General features: G+C 43.8%; 1 protein-coding gene across 3 annotated transcripts in view; it reads left to right on the forward strand.

Annotated features, from left to right (window-relative positions):
* COBL (cordon-bleu WH2 repeat protein) overlaps positions 1-21,438 on the forward strand; it is a 229,771-nt gene that overhangs the window by 135,297 nt on the left and 73,036 nt on the right. For 2 of the 3 annotated variants that reach the window (XM_008052294.1, XM_008052295.1), the window contains exons 7-8: positions 8,175-8,313; positions 12,532-12,702. In XM_008052294.1, coding sequence (XP_008050485.1) covers positions 8,175-8,313; positions 12,532-12,702 — 310 coding nt within the window. The remainder of the gene's footprint in view (positions 1-8,174; positions 8,314-12,531; positions 12,703-21,438) is intronic. The other variant, XM_008052297.1, reaches the window with a different exon arrangement.

Consider the following 21,438-nt stretch of genomic DNA (forward strand, 5'->3'; position numbering starts at 1 on the left):
ATCCTTCTGCCTCAACCTTCCAAGTAACTGGAACTACGGGCACATGCCACCACACCCAGCTTATTTTTTATTTATTGTAGAGATAAGATCTTGCCAAGTTGCCTGGGCTGATCTTGAACCCACGGGCTCAGGCAGTCCACTTCCCTCAGTCTTCCAAAGTGCTAGGATTACAGGCTGAGCCAGCAAGCCCAGTCCCTACTTTTCAAATATTATGAAATAGCTTCAGTAGGCTTGGTAACAGTTTTTCTTTGAAAGTCTAATAGAATTTGACTACGAGACTATCAGATCCTGAACTTTTTTTGTTGTTGAGCATTTAGAGTCTATATAATACTCAGTGATCTCTCACAGGACCAAAGAACTGAGTTCCATATATTCTCACTTATAAACAGACCCTGAAAATTTACCATAATACTTTAAGAAAAGGATTGGCAATAGCAGGACACTGCCTGGGTTGGTGTGGGGACACATCATCAATAAGGGTACCTGATCTCAAATCAGAAAAGTGGAGACCAAAGGGAGGCCCAAACTCTACCTGTATGATGTCCACTTGTATACCTAATCCTGAATTGTACCCTACAGCTTTAAAATAAGATATTTTTAAAAACACCAACAACAAACAATTCAATATCATTGCTTGTTATTGGTCTGTTCAGGGTCTCTATTTCTTCCTGATTCAAGGTAGAGGGGTTGTATGTTTTCAGAAATTTATCCACTTTCTGTAGGTTGTCTAGTTTGTATAGAAGTGTTTATAATAATCTCAGATGATCTTTTATATTTCCATGACACGAGTTGGAATGTCTTCATTTTTGCTTCTGATTAAGTTAATTTGAATCTTCTTTCTTCTTTTCTTACTCTAGCTACTGGTCTATCATTTGTGCTTGTCTTTTCAAAGAACCAACTTTTTGTTTTATTGATCCTTTGTATTTTTTTAGTTTCACTTCCATTCAGTTATGCTCTGATCTTTATTATTTCTTTTATACTGCTAGTTTTGGTCTCAATTTGTTCCTTTTTTTCTAGTTCCTTGAGGTATGATGTTTGGTTATCTATACGTGATCTTTCAGTCTTTTTAATGTATGTCTTAAGCACTGTAAATTTTCCTCTCAGCACAGATTTGGCTATATCCCAGAGGTTTTGATAACTTGTGTCATTGTTGTCACCCATTTTGAGGAATTTTAAAATTTCCATCTTGATTTCGTTGTTGTCCCAAAGATATCAGGATCAGATTGTTTAATTTCCATGTATTTGCTTGGTTTTGAAAGTTCCTCTTGGAGTTGATTTCCAGTTATATTCTACTGTGTTCTGAGAAAGTGCTTGTTATAATTTTGATTCTTTTGAATTTATTGAGATTTGATTTATGACCTGTCATATGGTCTATCTTGGAGAATATTCCATGTGCAGATGAGAAAATATATATATATATTCTGTAGTTTGTGGATAAAATGTTCTGTACATGTGTGTTAGATTCATTTGTTCTAGGGCCCAATTTAATTACCATGTTTCTTTGTTGACTTTCTGCCATGATGACTTGTCTATTGCTGTCAGTGGAGTGTTGACATCTCCCTCTACTATTGCATTGTTGTTTATCTCTTTCCTTAGGGTTGATAGAATTTGTTTTATAAAGCTGAAAGCTCTGGTGTTAGGTGCATGTACATTTAAAAATCATATCCTCTTGTTGGATTAATCTCTTTATCATCATATATTACCTCCTTTTACCTTCTTCACTGTCGTTAATTTAAAACCTGCTTTATCTAATATAAAAATAGCTCCTCCTACTTATTTTTGGTTTTCATTTGCATGGAATATTTACCTTGAGTCCATAGGAGTCTTTGTGAGCTAAGTGCGTCTCTTGAAGACTGCAGATATTTGGACTGTGTAGTTCCCCTAGAGTGGGCTAAAGTCTCAGCCCTGATGAAAGAAGTTGGGAAAACTCCAAGTGAAGTGCCCTGAGGTCTTAGCCAGGAGTGAGGGCACCCATCTCAACTCTACTACTAGGCTGGCAGGAAAGTGGCTCACTCTTCTATCATGCCCCTGTCCTGTTCTGAATTTTCAGATTGGACATGTACCTCTTTCTGTCTGTAGGAACCTTAAAGTTCCTTGAAGGGAGGGAGTGGGATTTTACCCCTTGTTCGAGCTTTAACCCAAACAGCCCACCTTCCATGGGGTTTCTTTTACCACAAAATGTTGCAGAAGGGGCCTCAACAACCAAATTTGTATTGAACTCCCTCGAGAGAGAGAGCAAATGTCTGAAGTGGTGGGCATGTGGGTGTAGAGATCCCCTTTCCTATGACGGTTCATGTGTACCAGGGCTGCTGCACTACTGAGATAGAACCACCACCTTCCTCCCCTAACCCTGGTACTGTGTCTGCGGCTCTGATGAAGGAGACGTCTCTTGGGCTGGGAGATCTGTGACACAGAAGCTGTACTCTGGATTTATTTACTTATTTACTTGTTTTGTTCTCTTTTTTGTCCCACGCGGTACTCCCTGATGTGCACTTCTCCTTCTGGGAAGGGTAATCTGTGAGGACCTGATGTCTGTGAGTCCTGTTGTCCTTCTGGGTTTAGCTGCCCTATGGGGCCACTAAATAATTTGAGCTAGCTTTGGGAGTTGCCTGCAAGGGAGCTAGTGGTGTGAAGGCACAGGGGTTGAATCCTGAGAACTGGTCACCTGGAGGACCCTCTGGAGAATCTTTTGATGCCTTAGACTATGGACTAGTCCGAAAGATGTGCAGTGACATGAGTTTTGCTTTTGCCTCCTTGGGGGGAAGGGGAGTGGACAACACTGGGCAGAGCTGACTGGGCTGACCAGTCCTCTGGTTTCTCAGGGGCAGGACCAAGCACCAGCTATGCTAGGATTGGCAGGGGAATGGCGTAGACTCTGTGCATAGTTTCGTAGTGTGGCTCTCTTTGTTGCCAGCAGGGTGGTGCTGTGCCGGGTACCTGCATAGGCTCAAGGCATCCTGCATGGCCAGGGCGACTTCGATAGTGATGTTAGCTGAAGTCTAGAATCAGATCTTCCCAAGTACTGTGTTAGTGTTTCAGCTTTTATAATGTTCTGTGCCGGATGACCTCTAGCCAGGAGGTGGCACTTGCAGGAGAAAGCTAGCTCTAGTGGTGGCTGTGGACAAGCTAGCTCCGCTTGGCTGTGTTGTTCTGGGGAGTTACACAGATGATGTAGGCTATGGATGGGGCTATGAGGACTACCAAAGTTCCCCATCCACGTTGGGCTTTTGAGGGGGTGGAGGAGCCTCAGCCCATTGTGAGGAGGCTAGGTCTGACAGGTCCGTGCTGCTGCTCCCCACCTTTGTGCACAATTGGCTGCCCCAATGAGAATTGAGAAGGAGACCCCTGGCTGCTGGGGTCATGCTGCTGTGTTTTGCCTCTGCAACATAAGATTTCACACAGGTAGCGAGGGGTTGCTGGGGCAAAAAGCCCTACCCAGATCCCCCCACTTTTGTGTTAGGCAGTCTGCGATCAGGCACACACCAGCTGCTTCTAGCTGACCATCTTGCTCTATAAATTTTTGTTAAGTTGCTGTCTTTGTGGGGAAATGAGGACTGGGATTTCCTATCCTGTCATCTTGCTGACCTCATTCCTACATGATAAGGATTCATAAAATTGGGATAGCAATGTTGGGGTCTGGTATCTTCATTCTGGATTTTATTTTTTATTTCTTATTTTTTTGAGTTGGAGTCTCACTCTGTCATCCACACTGGAATGCAGTGGCCACTCCCGGCCACTGCAGCCTCGTCCTGCTGGGCTCCAGCCATCCCTCCACCTCAGCCTTCCAAGTAGCTGGAACTACAGGTGTGCACTACCACACCCGGCTCATTTTGATTTCTTGTAGAGATGAGGTCTTGCCAAGTTGCCCGGGCAGGTCTCGAACCCGCAGTCTCAGGCAATCCACTCACCTCAGCCTCCCAAAGGCACGGGATAACAGGCTGAGCCACTGAGCTTGGCTCATTCTGGATTTTTTATGCTCTTTACCTGAGGAGTTATAATAAATGGATTTATTGAACACTCAGAATTTTTAAAAAGAAAGAGAAAAGAAGAAAACAAAATGTGGAAGAAAGACAAAATCACTGAGTGTTTTGAGAACTTGAATTTGTAATAGCCAAAACCAAACAATTTTAATATTTAGCTAAAGGCAGAAGGGGCTGATAAGTCAATGAAGTACTAGTCAGCCATTAAAAAAACTTGAAATTTTGCTAAGACAGTAGATGCTAAGCATTCTTATCACAAAAAAAGAAAAGAAAAATGTGTTTAAAAAAGGTACCATGTGAGGTGTTAGATATGTTTCTTAGCTTGATTATAGCGATCATTTCACAATGTATACATATATCAAATTATCAGTTGTACGGCATATGTGCACAATGTTTACTTGTCAATTGTTTCTCAACAAAGCTGAAGAAACGTGGTGAAATGCAGCAGATAAAACAAAGTTTTGTCTCTCCTGAAATTTCACTAAAATAAATTTAAAAATGTTAGTCCACTGTGTCTACAAGAAAGGGAGAAGCAGAAATGACCGTTGATATTAGTTTTCAGTAGACACTTTAGGAGTGGAATGTATTTTGGTTGTACCAAATTCCTAGGAAAGCAGAAGAAGCTGGGTGGGACAGCTAGGAGGGAGAGACCCATCAGAAGAGATCAGAAGCCATGATGTTCAGAAATTCGGGCACACTTTTCTCTGTACATCAGAGTGCAGAGCAAGCTGATGACCAAGAACTGGTGGAACACATGCATGTGAAGCAATAAGACCGCCAGACCCCCTCCCTGTCTGCCACAGTCAAACATCTGTGCTCCCAACCCTGGAGGTGATAGAACCAAGGGACGAGGACTCCAGGACTTAAGACACAATTGAGTCTGCACAAACACAGGAATAAATGAAAACCACATGCTGTATTAGATCTTCAGAGCCTTCTCACTGGACTCCGCTTTGAAAGACTAGCACCTTCAGGCAGGAGCTGGAGGATTCACCTGCGTATAATGTAGCTATATTAGGAGAGAGCCCTACAGATATGGACACTTGGAGATATCCCAATGAACTAACCAGATTTCTGCCCAGCTACCTACAGATAATCCCACCAGTCTCTCAGAGGAGATAACCTATTTACAGGACCTCACATATTATAAACAATGAACCAAGGGTCACCAGAAATTTGAGGAAAAGTCAAAATGTAATAAGCAGAGACAAAGACATAGAGAGAAAAAAAGGATCTTGGGGGAAAATACAATACATAAAGTGGAAAAAAATGAAAATTAAAACTTTTTTTGAAAAAACATACAAATAATAGCTTCAGAGAGAAAAGAGAAGACATTGTATCCAGGAAACAAGATCATAAAGCTATTTTTTAAACTTATAACAAGAAAAAGCTCTTGGAAATTAAAAGGACAGTAGCAGAAAATTTTAAATTCATAAGAGTTTCACAATGAAGTAAAAAAGAAAATGTCCAAGAAGTGGGGGGGGGCAGGAAAAATTAGGCAAGACTATTCAAGAAAAATTAGAGAATTGACTTACACTTCTAAATATTCAACAAATTAAAATCTCAGAGAGAAAACAGGGAGGAAAAAATAGAGAAACATAACACTTTAATTCTGCAGAATTAAAGGATATGCAGGTTTCAGGGATCAATGAATGCCACAGACAATGGATGAAAAGAACCCCACCCCAAGGCTAACCATCATGAAACTTCAGATCAGGAAGAAATAAGAAAGGATCCTCCAAGCTTTCAGAAAGAAAGCAGGTCTGTGAAGAAGCCTCAGCATCACCATGGTATCGGATGTCTCAGCTGTATGGTTGTACGCTAGATGATGAAGTCATAGCTTCATGTTAGCAGAGACAATGATCTTCATCCTCAGTTTTTATAGGCATCTATACCGATTGTTCAGTATAATAGAATAAAAGGTCTCAAAAATCCTTCTCCTATGCATCTTATGTTAGAAACCTGCTGAAGACTATTCAACTGAAAGGAAGGGTTGGGGGGGTTGTTTGTTTGTTTTTTAAGGCAGGGAATCTAGGAAATGAGATCAGAACTGAGAAGAATAAAGGAATTTCCAGGAAATTCAGTTAGGAAGAAAGTAAGGAAACAAATCAGTTATTAAGTTCAGGGAAAACAAAAAGGTAATCAATCTAGAGAGAAAGCATAATTATACATATTATTTAGAAATCATTTTTCACAACTTTGATGTTTATTATAATTGTATATGTATAACTAAATAGTAAATATTAAATTTAAGTAAATTGTGTGCTATAATTTTTGAGAAGATGGAGAAGAAATGTGTGAATATGTGTCTGTGTGTGTGTGCACGTCCCAAAGAGCTAAACTCTCATCTTCTAAAGTAGGTAGCTAATGCATGACATAAACAAATCAAGAAATAGTAGAATAAGTTTCTTATTTAGAAAAATGGGAAAAAATGCCAGAAGAAAAAAAAAGTGTGATGTGATTACTGCTGGCATGGAGGAGGTAGTTAAATAATTGTTGATTTTGATTTTAAACTTTGTAGGACTGTTTGACTTTATCATATCCATGTTTTATGTGAAATGTACTGTAGAATTTAAAAGTAGAGGAGGTGATCATAAGTATACTATAGGAGAAGGGAGGGAAAAAATACCTATAGAAGAAAAATATAAAGACTAGAAAAATAAATGCCAGTTGTTAATAGTCTACTCTGAATGACATAAAGTGATTTTTTTTGCTTTTTTGCATTAGAATCTCACTCCATCACCCAGGCTGGAGAGCAGTAGCATGCTCACGGCCACCCCAGCATCGACCTTCTGGGCTCCGGTAATCCTTCCACCTCAGCCTTCTAAGTAGCTAGAACTACAGGCTTGTTCTATCACATCCAGCTAATTTTTGATTTATCGTAGAGATGAGGTCTCACCAAGTTGCCTGGGCTGGTCTCAAACCCGTAGGCTCAGGCAATCCACTCGCCTTGGCCTCCCAAAGTGTGGAATGGCAGACTGAGCCACCGCGCCCGGCCAACATAAAGTGATTATGTTTTTCTTTTTACATATTCTTTCACTGCTCTTGCAATCAATGTATATTACTGATAAAAAACCAAGGGAGACTTTTTGCACATGTATACATACATACATACACATATCCTTTTTGAGATGTGGAGCCCTATGCTCAGTTCTGATCCACATTGTTCAAGCCTAAGTTAATGAGCCAAAGAGCGCCGAGATCAGGGGTTGTGGTATTATAGGCGCCGAGTCTGTGATGGGCCCTGGGGAGTCCTTGGGCTCAAGATGTAGACAGGGCTCTGAGCTCCTCGAGGGCAGGGACGATGTGTCATCATCACTTTCATTCCTTGCATATGCTCTGCACTACCCTGCAAAGCCAGGACCCTTTAAATGAATCTTAATCAGTGAGAGTGAATGAATAGCCACTGGCTGTGGGTTCCATTTTATAGAATAGACAGATTTTACCTTCAACAACTGGACCTGTCCAGCATTGATAAACTGAATTTAGAAGTGAATTTTTCACTGATAAAGTCTTTGAGCAGGAGAGGGATTTCTGTTCTGGATGGGAGATTTATATCCTATATACTGATTTAATTAAGAGCTTGGGATCCCATTCTCATTTTACTATGGGGAAGTTTACCCACTCTCCAGTCTGGCCTGGAATCCCTAGGAAATATGAGATCCTGGCTAGGCTCAGTGGCTCAGCCTGTCATCTCAGCACTTTGGGAGGCTGAGGCGAGTGAATTTCTTCAGCCCGCGGGTTTGAGACCAGACTGGGCAACTTGGCGAGACCACGTCTCTACAATAAATTTTTTAAAAATTTAGCCATGTGTAGTAGCATGTGCCTGTAGTTCTGGCTACTTGGAAGGCTAAGGTAGAAGGATGGCCGGAGCCTAACGGGTTGATGCTGGGGTGGCCATGAGCGTGCCACTGCACTCCAGCCTTGGCGATAGAATGGGACTCCAACTCAAAAAAAAAAAAGAAGAAAATATGAGCTCCCCATGGTCATAGGGGTTTTGAGACTGTCTATGAGCATCACTGTGGTCCCTCAGGGCCACTCCCAGAAAGCGCCCACCTGACAAGACCCAGAAACGGAATTGGCCACCCGACAGCCTTCACAGCACTACTCTCCATGGAGCTAGCTTTCCACATGCCACCATTCCCTCACACAATCAACTGACATGGCCTGTCTTTCCCTCTTTGTGCTTCATAGGTGTCTCTGGGGTCACAGGTTGATTTGCAGAAGAAGAAGCGGCGGGCACCAGCTCCCCCTCCACCACAGCCACCACCACCAAGCCCCCTGGTCCCCAGCCGCACTGAGGACAAGGAAGAGAACAGGAAGAGCACAGTGGGTAAGTGCAGCTTGGCTCACCGTGCGCACTTGCGGGGATGCTTGCTCTGGCCTGGCATGAAAGCCCTCCTGCTAACTCCTGCAGTGGCCTTATCACAAGGGCGTTAACCTGGATGGTATTAATGCTAAAGAAAGAAAGTCTGGAAATAAACAGTTGTGAGTTCACATCATATCTTGCTAATAGAATTTGATGGACATGATGTGAGCATTTGTAAGGCGGGGATGGTGGGAAGGGTCAAAACCGCTGAAGAAACTGGGGAGAGGGTGAAAGTGAGCAAGTGCAAGTGTGTGTGTGAGTGTGTGCTTCTGCGATGAGAAACACAGTTCTTAGAATGACATCTGAGGGAGCTTCTTTGAAGGACAACTTGCATCTGAAAGAGAACACAGGCCCCATTTGATTTATAGATGACTTGGCATCAATTCAGTATTTTCGCACCATCCTGTTTGATGTTGACCTTGACTGATACACCTGGTATATATTTAGTGAAGACCTTACTATTCGTTGAGAAACGGAGAGCCTGAGGAAAGAAGGTGGAATCCCACCTATCAGCAGAAAGAGACCCATTAGGTTATTACATCCTACCCCTTTGTGCTACAGCTGAGGTGGACAGGGGCTAGATGACGGAGGCTCCGTATCCATGAGCTGGGAATGGTTCAGTTTATTCTTAAATCACTAAGTGTTTGTTAATTAACTTATGTAGGAACAGAGATGGCTCTTGCAAAGAAGGGACTGAAAAATGGTACCTAAGATTATGCCCTCCTAGGCCTGAGACACCCTCCACCCAAGAATGACGTGCATTAGTGCTGGGGCTGAAGCCATCAGAGGGCCACTCACAGTGCCCTTTATTCCCCTCAGGTACTCCTGTGTTTTGCCTTTGACCTAATAACTGTGGATCCAAAAGGGAAAATATTCCCAGGGATAAGAGGATGCATTGCCAGTGTCTGAAACTTTAATAAAAGCCACTTGGGGTTTGTCAGCATTTTTTCCCCTAATCAATACCACACTCTTCATGCCTTAGCATTTCGCAGTCTGGGAATCAATTATTCTAAGGAGCAAAAGCCTATACTGTACATCAGTTGATCCTCTTTCCCAAAGGAAAATACTATCAGACTTTAAAAAAACATTATCTGTGGGTTGTTAAGGTCAACCAAGTTTTCTCCTGTTTCATGAGGAGTTCCCCATTCTTCCTTCTTTTTTTTTTTGAGTTGGAGTCTCACTCAGTCGCCCAGATGGAGTGCAGGGGCCACTCCCGGCCACCGCAGCCTCGACCTGCTGGGCTCTGGCGATCCTGCCGCCTCAGCCTTCCAAGTAGCCGGAACTACAGGCACGCACTACTACGCCCGGCTGATTTTTTGATTTATTGTAGAGATGAGGTCTCACCAAGTTGCCCAGGTGGGTCTCGAACCTGTGGGCTCAGGCAGTCCACTCACCTCAGCCTCCCAAGGTGCGGGATTACAGGCTGTGCCACCGAGCCCAGCTCCATTCTTCCTTCTAAGCTTTCTCCCCATTCTTGGTAAAGAGACAAAAATCCCTGTTGGCGTTCTAAGAAGCATCCTTTTTAAGTGGCCATATGGATGTGGTTGAGTCATGCCCACCTCCAGGCCAGACATCCTATTTCAACCCAGGGAAGAGCCCCCTGATTCAGCCCTCGGGGACCAAATCCTCATGTCCAATGTGCTTGGAGAACCCATTCCAGGCATATGGTGTCAGCCGGTACCCACAGATGGCAGGGGAGACTGGAGGCAGATGCTTTAAAACAGTTTCAGGAACAGCGTCTTCACTAAGAAGCATTGCAAGGAGGAGACTTGAGTAGTAGTAATTTGCTACAAGCCTTTTTCTTTTTTCCATAAACCATGAGGATTGAGACGTCCAGAAGCTTCTTTCCTACTGAAAACGATGTTGATATTTTTTTAGGACAAGATATATCGTAGAAGGTCTCGGTGGCAATTTTATGCCAAACTTCCATCCCACCAGAAATCCTTGTGAATTAAAACCACAGCAGAACTTGTAAGCAGCCTTGACTTTAGGGTTTTTTGTTTGTTTTGTTTTTTAAAGTAGCCCCTGTTCACCCCCACAAAAAAGTAGAATGACTTTTCTATTCAGAAATCTAGACATAGAAAAGTTTATTTTATACCCTGCATGAAAATAGTGCTGTAACTAACTGAATTGGGGTCTTGACCTACATTTTTTGGTATACAAAAAGTGGAGTGAAGTCTGTTCTTCCTATGGGCCTTACCCCAGGGAGACGTCTCACATGATGTCACTTTCCAGGACTCAACAGACCGCATGGCCCACACAGATTATGGCTTATGTGCCTTTGAGGGAGGAAATGATATTTTGATATGGGGAGATTAATGTTTTTCCATACTTAGAGTACTATAGCCAAGAGAAGGGACAAATGGATGTATGTCTTGATGAAGAAATAGTGTCTCTTTATATTTTTATTAGTAATCCAGTGAAGCATGGAGTCTATCAATTATTAGAAGATTCTAAACTGTAAAGCTTGAAGAAAGTGGTTTTCTTTCTTTCTTTCTTTTGTTTGAGTTGGAGTCTCACTCTGTCTCCCAGGCTGGAGGGCTGTGGCCACTCCCGGCCACCGCAGCCTCGACCTGCTGGGCTCTGGCGATCCTTCCACCTCAGCCTTCCAAGTAGCTGGAATTACAGGCGCATGCTACCATGCCCGGCTAATTTTTTATTTATTGTAGAGATGAGGTCTTGCCAAGTTGCCCAGGCGGGTCTTGAACCCACGGGCTCAGGCAATCCACTCACCTCAGCCTCCCAAAGGCACGGGATTACAGGCTGAGCCACCGAGCCCGGCTCTTTCTTTTTTTTTTAATCAATATATTTTATTTTAATATTGTGGGATACAGTTAAGGGTTAGGTATACAAATATGCTTCATTCGGGCACCCTTGTTGATAAAGGGTGTCTCCCTGTCCCCAGACAGATATTGACTACCGTTAAGCCTACCTTCCTTCCCCTCCACCTCTTATAGTTTCCCCCCACTGTCAGATAGCCCAGATTCCTGATTATCCCTTAGCAAGAGGCCCAGAAGATTCTTGGGTACGAGGACTTCCTTAAGACAGGGATCACTTTGCAACTGTCAAGGAGTTTCCTGGTGACATTTTATACAAAAAGTGGAGTATACAAAAAATGGGTGTACAAATAATAGTAAATATGACTATTTACTAGAAATAATAGTAAATATGACTCATGACCCTAGTAATTCATGTCATTTGTTCTGTTGAGTCATTGACTGTCAAAAATTGCATGAGCATTAGAAAACCATTTTCAACAAATTTTTAAATGTATTACCAACGTATAGACAGAGCTGCTCCAATGGTCTGAGAGAAAAAGTGCAGCTGAGCACACACACCCCAACTCTCTGCAGCTCAGGACGCTCTTCAGAACAAACTTTGAGAAGCCTAACCCTAAACAACCGCAGAGGCAGAAAGTGTCAGGGGTCGGAAAAGAGATACGCTAAATCAACGGTTAATCTCGCCATAGTAAATTAAAGGATACAGAAAGGCAAGAGTAAGGTGAAAAACCAGTCTGTGAACCAGAAAAAGACTAACACAAACCAAAGGATCCTCTTTTAACTTGACAAAGCTGTTTAGGGGGCTTTTTTCATTTATTTATTTATTTATTTTTGAGATGGAGTCTTACTCTGTCACCTAGGCTGGAGTGCAGTAACACTATCACAGTTACCGCAGCCTCAACCTGCTGGGCTCAGACGGTCCTTCCATCTTAGCCTCCCAAGTAGCTGGGACTACAGGTGCACACGACCACGCCTGACTAACTTTTTGGTTTATTGTAGAGACGAGGTCTCTCCAAGTTACCCAGGCTGGCCTCCAACCCCTAGGCTCAGGCAATCCTCTAGCCTCGGCCTCCCAAAATGCTGGGATTATAGACATGAGCCACTGTGCCCGGCCCTAGGGGAGTTTTGAGACGTTTTTCAAGCCCAGCATTTAAGTCACTGTGCCTGCCAGAAACAAGTTTCAACCAGACACGTCTTTCCAAATGGGCCGGGTGATGGAACACTATGGCTGCAAAATGCGAAAGTGTGAGTGTGGTTGGCTGTGGCTGGTGCCAGGTGGGCGGATCAAGTGCTGGATGAGACTGGATCTGGTGCCTGGCGAGTGATGGCAGCGTGCCCTCTGTCGGAAGGCGGGAACCTTTTGGTGTGACCTTTGAAGTAACTCCCTGTTGATTCCATGTAGGTGGCGGACGGCAGGTGCCACAAAAGCCTCCCAGAGGCACTGCTCGGGGACCACCCCAGTTAGTGCTCCCCCCGCCCCCGCCCTACCCTCCTCCCGATACAGACGCGGCGGAGCCTCTCAGCTTTCCTGGGGAAGGCGCTGGTTCCGAGGCCTCAGACCTGAGACCCAAACGTATGTGCCTCTTGCTTCCGTTCAAACTGTATGTGGACCGTTCATCTCTCTGGTCACTGCTGATCATGTCGGGGCTAGGTTTCCAGACTTTCCATTCTTACCTTGGGTGTGTGTGCCTTTCCTTCTCAGCTCTTCTTCCTCAATGCTCAATGCAGTGTGTTCAGTCTCACAGGAAATGTACTCTGGATGACTTAACCAGCTAACCGTTCCTACATATGGCCAGACTTCAGCTAAAGCTGTACCTTGTGGGTAGAGAGAGTCAACTGGGAGGGGATGTTCCTCAGATTAGACCTCAGAGCATTATGCCCACAGGCAGCGACAGCCATCCAGGGGGCCCTGTGTGATTCTGTCGCTGGGCTCACTGGGCTGCCAAGCTGTGAGTGTGCCCGAGGGTGTCCTGCTCAACACCGGGAGGAATTCATTTTTAATTCAGCCTTTGAGCCGTGTGGCCAGTGGCCAAGAGCTAGCATTTTTCTCTGTAAAGGGAAACTGGAGTTGTGGAGGGGGTCGCAGCTTGATTGGCAATCAAGGAACAGTCCTAGGACCAGTGGTTTTGTGGCAGCCTCCACAGGATGGGAGAGCCAGGAGTAACGTCCCAACCAACAGCCATTACTAAAGTCCTATTTGGTTTCTCCTTCTTGGCACACCCTGTCGGGTATGTGGCTTTCCCTGTTTCCTGTGATTTCTTTTGGACTTTAGTAAGCACTATGGACAGAAATTCCCTTCCAGATGGGTAACAGTTTCACGCGCTTAATGACACACTCTCAGGTCACGTCTACCGCAGGCCTATGCTCAAACCCCTTCAGCGTGTCTCAGCAGCAGGGTGACCCTTCTTCATGAAGTGAACATCATCCTGCACTGCAGGCCACAGTAGCATGGTATTTCCCTGCATTTGGCCCAGCACCCGCTGGTGCCCATGGGAGCACGTGCAGCCCCCTGGCTAGGAAGTTCACCCTATCCCACCCTGAGCCACTTGATCTTTTCCTGTCTTCTTTGAAAATGACAGCCAGCTGCCTGCCCGCTTCTGGGTGAAGAAGATAATTGCTGGATTACTTATTGACTTTCTCCAGGTAAAATAATCCCGATTCATTTTCTTTCCTCACAAATACTTCTTTTCCACCCTTAAAATGCATTTGATCATCTTGACATTAGACATGCTTCTGAATGCAAATGGATTTTATAAAAAGGCATTCAGAAAGATGGCAGCTGCAGTGCAGAGAGATGGCTCTGGAGCCATTTCCTCTCTGAAAAGAGGCGTTTAAAGCCTCGTCTTCCAAGGCCGTGAGCTCCAGTGCCCATGACTGCAACTGCTGTCCCCACCCACGGAGTCTCCTCCCTGGGAGAACCTGCAGAATGAAAATGGTAAAGCTGAGTACAACCATAGGGATTCAAGGAGCAATCCAGGGACCGGTGGCTTTGTGTCAGCCTGCGCGGGATGGACGAGCCAGGTTAAAGTCCTTATGCATTCCCATGGCTGACTGCCTGCATACTCACAGACCCTCACTCCCCCCGGGCCTCCCTGTGTTTGGGGGGCACTCGCTGTTCTGGTGCAGCGTTGACTGGAGTGACGGGCAGACAAGCCGTGGGAGAGGTCCTACCGAGGCCGCATCAGGCTGTAGCACTCAAGCCTCTTCCTGCATCTCTGTGGAGCTGTGAACACATTTCCTGTCCTTAGACCTTCCCAGGTCTGAGAGTGGGACAAAGCAGCGAGTGGAATGAAGCAACAGGCACAAGACCAGACTCCCTTTCTTCTCGCCAGGTGGCTCCGTTTTTCTTCTCGTGCCCTTTCCAGCTCTCTCCCCAGGTCACTTCCCCATGCACCTGTCACCCAGGACCTCCTCTGCCCTCAGCATCATCCTGCACCTTGCCCCCTCCTCTTCACCTCTCACGGCCCCTGAGGTGCCAGCAGTGGCGTGAAGGGGACACCGGAGGTGAGGGAAGAGGTGGCCCTATGAGGTGTTGGATGGGTGCTGACCGATTTCATCTCACTCTCCCTGGCAGAACCCGATCTGGCACCTTGCACAGGTCTCCAGGGCTTGACACGCTTCCCTCTCCCACTCCCTGCTCCTGGCTGCTTGTGCACCACATGGTGCTCATCCAGCTGGGAGCTTCTGATCAACAGAACTGGCCTGGCCATTGTTTATGGCATTGAAAACTGGGATTGCCTATTCCAGCAGATAGAATGCAACTTGCCTGAAAGACTTTAAAAAAAAATAGAAGGAAAATGAATCCTTTGTTTTCCATTTTTTAAATCCATAATGTTAAATCTGGGTGCTCCTTTCACCTGTCTCCAAAGAGGCAAAGTGGCTCCTACGTGTTGGGTATGAATGTGTGTCCCTGCAACACAAGCATCCCCCCTCTCTCCCAGTCAAATTTCTGCTCATTTTTGATTGCATGAAAGCTCACATTTTTATGCCAGCTGAAAGCTCTTGCATATCTCCTTCTGAGTTTAATTTTAAAATTTTGTTCCTTGTATAAGGAATGCTGTGCTTATGGGAGGAATTTACCCTGAGTACTTACAAGAGCCAGGCTATCCACCAAGCATCTCAGAGAAGGTCACTTCCTACCTCACAGTTCTGAGGGGAAGGCACCACCCTCACGGGGAAACCAAGCTGGCAGGTCTCACCATCATAAGCAGAATAGCATGTTTCTCTTTGTGGGTTCTCAAACCCTTCATCTTTGCTCCACCCATCACCCAGCACTTATCTTGCACAGCACCTTGAACTTTCACATATCTGTTGTGATTTGGACACCAGATAATATATTCTACTTAGGTTGTTAAAAAGGAGACAGTACACTTTCTTGAAAACCAGTAAGCACAGCTAACCTTTATAAGATTAAAGATTAAAGAAACTAGTAGATGATGGATTTGTCTGCAGACGTAGAAGGTGAGGAGAAGACGTAACTAGGTCGCTTCATTGCCACCCTTTCCTGGGGTCTTTTCTCCTCCAGGCCTTTCTGCTTCAGGTGTTCCCTTGTCCCCTCTCTGACCTCTGTAGGACCTTGACCCGGTCGCAAGCCTGATGGCTTTGTTGCTGCCAACCACCTTTCCATGGCTGACCTTTTGATGACTTTTATGGGAACTTAGGTCAAGGACAAACCTCTCACTGCCTTTTAATGTTGAAATGGTTATTGGCACTTGACGCATGGTCACGAAGACCACAATTACCTGGAACAAAGGCAAAATGAAGGCTGCATGGGACTTCTGGACTCCTTTGAATTAATGTTTGGTTTGTAGTCAGTTGTTCAGAAGAGGTAGAGTAACAATTCACTCATCTGTATGTGGCTTAAGAGGCCACCTGTAAGTCACTGGTTCTCCGGCTCACCCTCAGTGTACCTAGCCCAGACACAGATGCGTGAGTTTTCTACATGCTCAGGCCATAACCAAACAGGGTGAGTTTTCTGTGCATGCTCTGTGCCTCTCAGGAGTAGGCTCTGGCAACCCTACCATGCCCTCGAGGGTGAATAATGTCTTCTCCGACGATGGTCTTGGTGCATATCCTTTACTCATTATACATGTTACACACACCTGTCATGTGTCTCCTCTGCTGGTTTAAGCCACTTGGAAGTTTTAACAGTCATTCATATGTGCATCCATCCTTCAAACCGGTGCCTGACACATCGCATATGTTCAACAAAGAAATATACTAGAATATGAGTCACTGTGGGAATTTTAAGCATCAGTCACATCAGAATACGCTATTCCTTTCAACTTCATTAAAATAAGATGTTTACCAGTGTAAAGAGCATCCAGGACCCTCATTTCAGGTCTGTCTAAAGGATACCCTCAGAATAGTCAATATTGTATCAAAGACTTGTTGCAGTTATCCTTGAGAAAGGTGCAAAAATCTCTGTGGAATTCCGTATCCCAACCTTTGCTTCTTCTTGAGTGGTTCTCTACTCTGACCTGTCTGGTAGGACGCATCTAGATGTGCAGGGTCCCTCTCATGTGGATTTTAGTGTTCCCTGCCACCTGTGTTCACTCCCTTGTGTAACCTTCTCCCCTGGAATGTGGACTGACCTTAATGATGCCTAGATAAGGAATAGAATATGGCAAGGGTAATGGGATGTCCCTTCTCACTTCCAAGATTAGGGTAGAAGAAGACTGGGGCCTCCATCTTAGGCACCTGTTCTCACTCTGAGAAAAACAAGCCAGCTGCCATGCTGTGAGCTGCTCCATGGAAAACCTGCATGGCAAAGAGCTGAGGGGACCTCCAGCCAACAGCCAGTGAGGAACGGAGCCCTCAGTCCATTGACCATGATTGTGGAATCCTGCTGGCAGCCACTTGACTGAGGTTGGGAGCAGACCCTCCCATGGTAGAGCCTTCAGAGGAGACCACAGCCCTGATCCACACCTTAGCTGCAGGTTTGTGAGGCCTTGAGTCAGAGGCACTCAGCTGAGCTGTGCCCAGATTCTAGACCCACAGAAACTGTGGGATGTTGAATGCTTACTGTTTTAAGTCTCTAAGTTTTGGAGCAATTTTTTTGTGCAGCAATAGATGACTAATGTAAATTGAACATGAGAGCAATTAGGAAATGTCTTAGCTCATAGAACAGATATCCCAGAGTGGGTCTGACTTCAGTGTCAGTTGAATCTGAAGGCTAAAGTTGTCATCAAGGATCTTGGTTCTTTCCATCTTTTCTTTGTATCGTCTTTGGGGTTGGCTTCCTCCTCAGGCTGGTAGCAAGGGGCCTTATGGCTGCTGCATGCATCCAAACACCTGAAATTTCCAAGGAAGAAGAGAGACTGTCTCTTTTAATAGTTTTGTAGGAGAAGGGAAACCTTTCCCAGAAACCCCCACTCAAGTTTGAGTAATACACTTGAGTAATACACTCACCCATCTCTAGCAAGAGTGGAATCACCTTAGATGAGCCAGGCCTGACAGTTACAGGTAGGGCCAGCATTCCCTGAGGTAGATGGAAGCCACTGGTGAACACTGGAGTTCTGAGTTCTTTTAACTGGGAAAGTGAGTGACATGTGCTGCATGAGCAACCAGCAGAGCCCACCATACTTGGGTTGCAACCTTCAGTTGGATTATAGTCTGGAGGATGTAAAAAATAGGATGAGTGGGTGCAGAGAGAGGATGGTGTTCCAGTGGTAAAGATCAAGTGGATCACTTGACTCAGACAGTTCGGCCAATGCTCTGAAAAGTCAAAAATTGCCAAGAAACCGTCCTCCTGGAAGGACAGTTTCAGTGCAGGACTGACCACCTCAGGCCTGGCCTCCTCCTATATTTTTCCTTTTCTGCTTTTACAGAACAGAGGAAATGCTGGAAATGCTCCTAGCATTAAAATATGTCCATTCAGTATCCAGAGACTAAAGACTGTGGTTTCTTTCTTTTTTTTTTTTTTGAGTTGGAGTCTCACTCTGTTGCCCAGACTGGAGTGCAGTGGCATGCTCCCGGCCACCGCAGCCTTGACCCGCTGGGCTCCAACGATCCTTCCGCCTCAGCCTTCCAAGGAACTGGAACTACAGGCATGCGCTACTGTGCCCGGCTAATTTTTTTGATTTATTGTTAAAGATGAGGTCTCGCCAAGTTGCCCAGGCTGTTCTCGAACCCATGGGCTCAGGCAATTCACTCACCTTGGCCTCCCAATGTGGGGAATTACAGTCTGAGCCACCGAGCCTGGCTAGACTGTGGTTTCTTGATCATCTTAGTATAAGAGTTTAACAGAATAGTGTTGGTGAAGCTGTGTGTTCAACTAATGAATCTTAGGAAGACTGGTTCTCACTTAAAATTACTTCCTGCTATGGAGAGCATAATTGTATTGCTTCCAGAGTGAGTTTACAGTAGAAAGTGCAGCACCTTTTTAAAGCCAGCTTGGGGCAAGTGCAAAGGTGTATGTGGTCGAAGGTAAAGACATGCTCCCTGGCATCACCTTGTGTGGAACTGAGATTCTTGTTTCCTGCTGTCCACATCTTCCTGGCTGTCATAATCAGGACAACTGGTAGAGTCTGAGCTGGTAAATAAGTATCATGTGTGTGAGGGAAGAGCAGTGGAGCCACGTACCCTCTCACGACCTAATGTCACAAAGTCTATCACCACTGAGGCTGTGAGGCTGTGTTTGAGGTTCCCAGCCCAATTATAAGAACAATGGAATAATGGCTCTCAGGTCTGTGCTCTTGAATCAGTTGGTTTCTTATTAATATGCTTTCATACTGACCTTTAGATAGCTAACCATGTACTAATATACGTGTGTGTGTATGGATTTTTTTTCCCCATAACTTTCTAATCAGCTTGCTTCCTGCTGACATTTGATTTCAGATGAACCTTCATTGCGAATCACAATAACGGAGCCTATTCTATTAGTTGCATTGAATTGTTTGTTAATAAGATTTGCAGTGCTGATTACAATTAGGCTATTAACAAGTTATCAGTTACTATTTTAGTTAGAAGACCCTGGAGATTTAAAGATCAATGCATATGGAGCTCAAATTATAGATCTTCATTTTACTTTACATTGTTAAAATTAAAACATCCAATGAAGGTAATTTTCTTACACATTTTCCTATGCCAGGCTTGAGCCCTTTTGTCATCTCCTATACCTGTGTAGGGGAGATGACAAAAGGGCTGTGAAGGCACAGAGGGAACATAGGTCATTTTCTCCTGTTCTGAGCAACCTCAGAGACACTCCATGATGTTATTTCTAGCTAATTGATTTTACATGTGTGAACAAGAGTCCCGATCTAAAGCACGTAAACAAAATTCTAAAATATGGAAACAAAATGGGAGAAGTGAACTATCCATTTTGAATTAGAAAACACTAACTGGAGTTTGAACAATGCAAAATTAATAAAAATAATTTACATTTTAGGCAAGTTAGGAACTGAAAGTCTAGGAATATTTTGGGACACAGCTTTAAATATTTGATGGCTGTTAATCTGGCCTCTACTTGCGGGGGCCAGATGTTCACCAACAGTTGCTGGCTCTGTGTATAACCATGCCTGAGCAAGGCGCGTAGAACTGGAGAAGGTCGGACAAGAACTTAACTCATGCCCCTTAGGTTGGGATCAGGCCTCTTTAGAGTCACCTAATGCCTTACTCTAAAATTTAAACCCAGACTAAACCCTATGCCCGTTTCAAAACAAAGCAGTCACTTCTAAAGTTTGTGATACAAACATAGTTTTGTGAGTCCTGTTTGTCATGAGAAGCACCCATGAAACCCTACAGGTATGGAGCTCAGAGCAAGCCCAGGGGACATCCTTGCCCTTGGTTAGTGGTTTTCTGCCTCTTTCCTTCCCTGGCAAGAGGGCCAGCCACCCAGCTGCTCCTGCTGCCATGGGAAAAGGCACAGCGTCCAGGAAAACAGGAAGTGGATTGTGAGCAGAAGGGCCTTTTCATAAAAAGGAAGGAAATTGTTGACTGTGGGAGCAGAATCTGTCCCTACTCAAAAGTACATTAGAAAAAAATGGAACTAAACTTTTAGCCTGTTGTTATTGAACCTTGAAAACCATTAAATACATCCAAAAGGGACTAAAGGTTGAATGCTACTTAGAAATGAAGCTATGACAATCACAACAGATCTACATACAGCATTTTTAAAAAGCCATGAACTTGCTTGTTTTTGCTAATTACTTCTTAGCTTTGTATTTGTATGGCACAATGTCATTAACATGAGAGAGAATTAAAGAACTTAGTGACAACTCAGTGGCGCAGGACTGCGACTACTATCCAGGCAGATTATTAAAATCTCAGAAATTTTGCAAGCCAGTTGCTAAACAGAACCATTTTTAAAAAGTCTATTATACAAGCTTACAATTATATATAGTATTCAAAACAAAAGTAACAAATACTAAAACTCATCACTTTCTAATTGTTTTACTATAGTTCTATTATTTCTATGTTGTTGAAGTTATTTACATGTATTGGATCTAGGATTCAATGCTATAGAAAAGAGGAAATACTATGTAACCATATGCTACTGCACTTCTTCACAGCACCACATTTAGTAACCAATGTTAATAGTGAATAATCAGCTGTGGAAGAAGTATTTACACCATTGAAATTGGCAAGTGTTACAAATCCTGTCTTGATTTATGGTTTTGTTAGTTGTTTAGATAGAAGACCATTATTGGGAAATGTTAATAATGCAAATTAAATACAAAAGCATGTCATATCTGTAGCCAATGCACTGTGAATAATGAAAAAATTGAATTGTTCCTTCATTTAAAAAAAACGTACTGATTCAGCAAAGTCATTCATGTGATTGACAAATAAATAAAATTCTAACATCTTCCTGGCTTCATTTTTGTCCTCCTCTTTAACATAAACAAAATTATCAGCCTACATTCATGTTGAAACTGTATTTGTTTGTCAATAGCAATCGTAGGCTGGCTACAGATGAGAGGATCTGGCAAAAATTAATGAAAGCATTATATGAGAATCAACTAGCTATGTAGAATTTACAAAAAATAGTTTTGCGTATTTTATTATTCCTTATAAATTTTGATCTACCTATCATTTAGATCAGTAAAACCAATTATATCTATTTACACTTTTCTTCTTCAGAGAGCTAATTACTAACCATTTACCAGCATACCACTGCAAAGGAGTAACAAATATAAATGGAACACTGAAAAGAAGTAAAATTTTTAATTAAGCAAACTGAGGACAGATGTCCTCGATTTTCATAAGTCAGTGCTCAAGCACTGAACTGACATAAATAATCACAACTGGTGTGTCTCTTGAAGCTTTAACTTGCAGCATGAAGTCGGGTTAGGCATATAAACCATTT

The sequence above is a fragment of the Carlito syrichta genome, unplaced genomic scaffold, assembly GCF_000164805.1.
Source record: "Carlito syrichta isolate Samal-C Ts95f unplaced genomic scaffold, Tarsius_syrichta-2.0.1 Scaffold271499, whole genome shotgun sequence".
Classification (NCBI taxonomy): domain Eukaryota; kingdom Metazoa; phylum Chordata; class Mammalia; order Primates; family Tarsiidae; genus Carlito; species Carlito syrichta.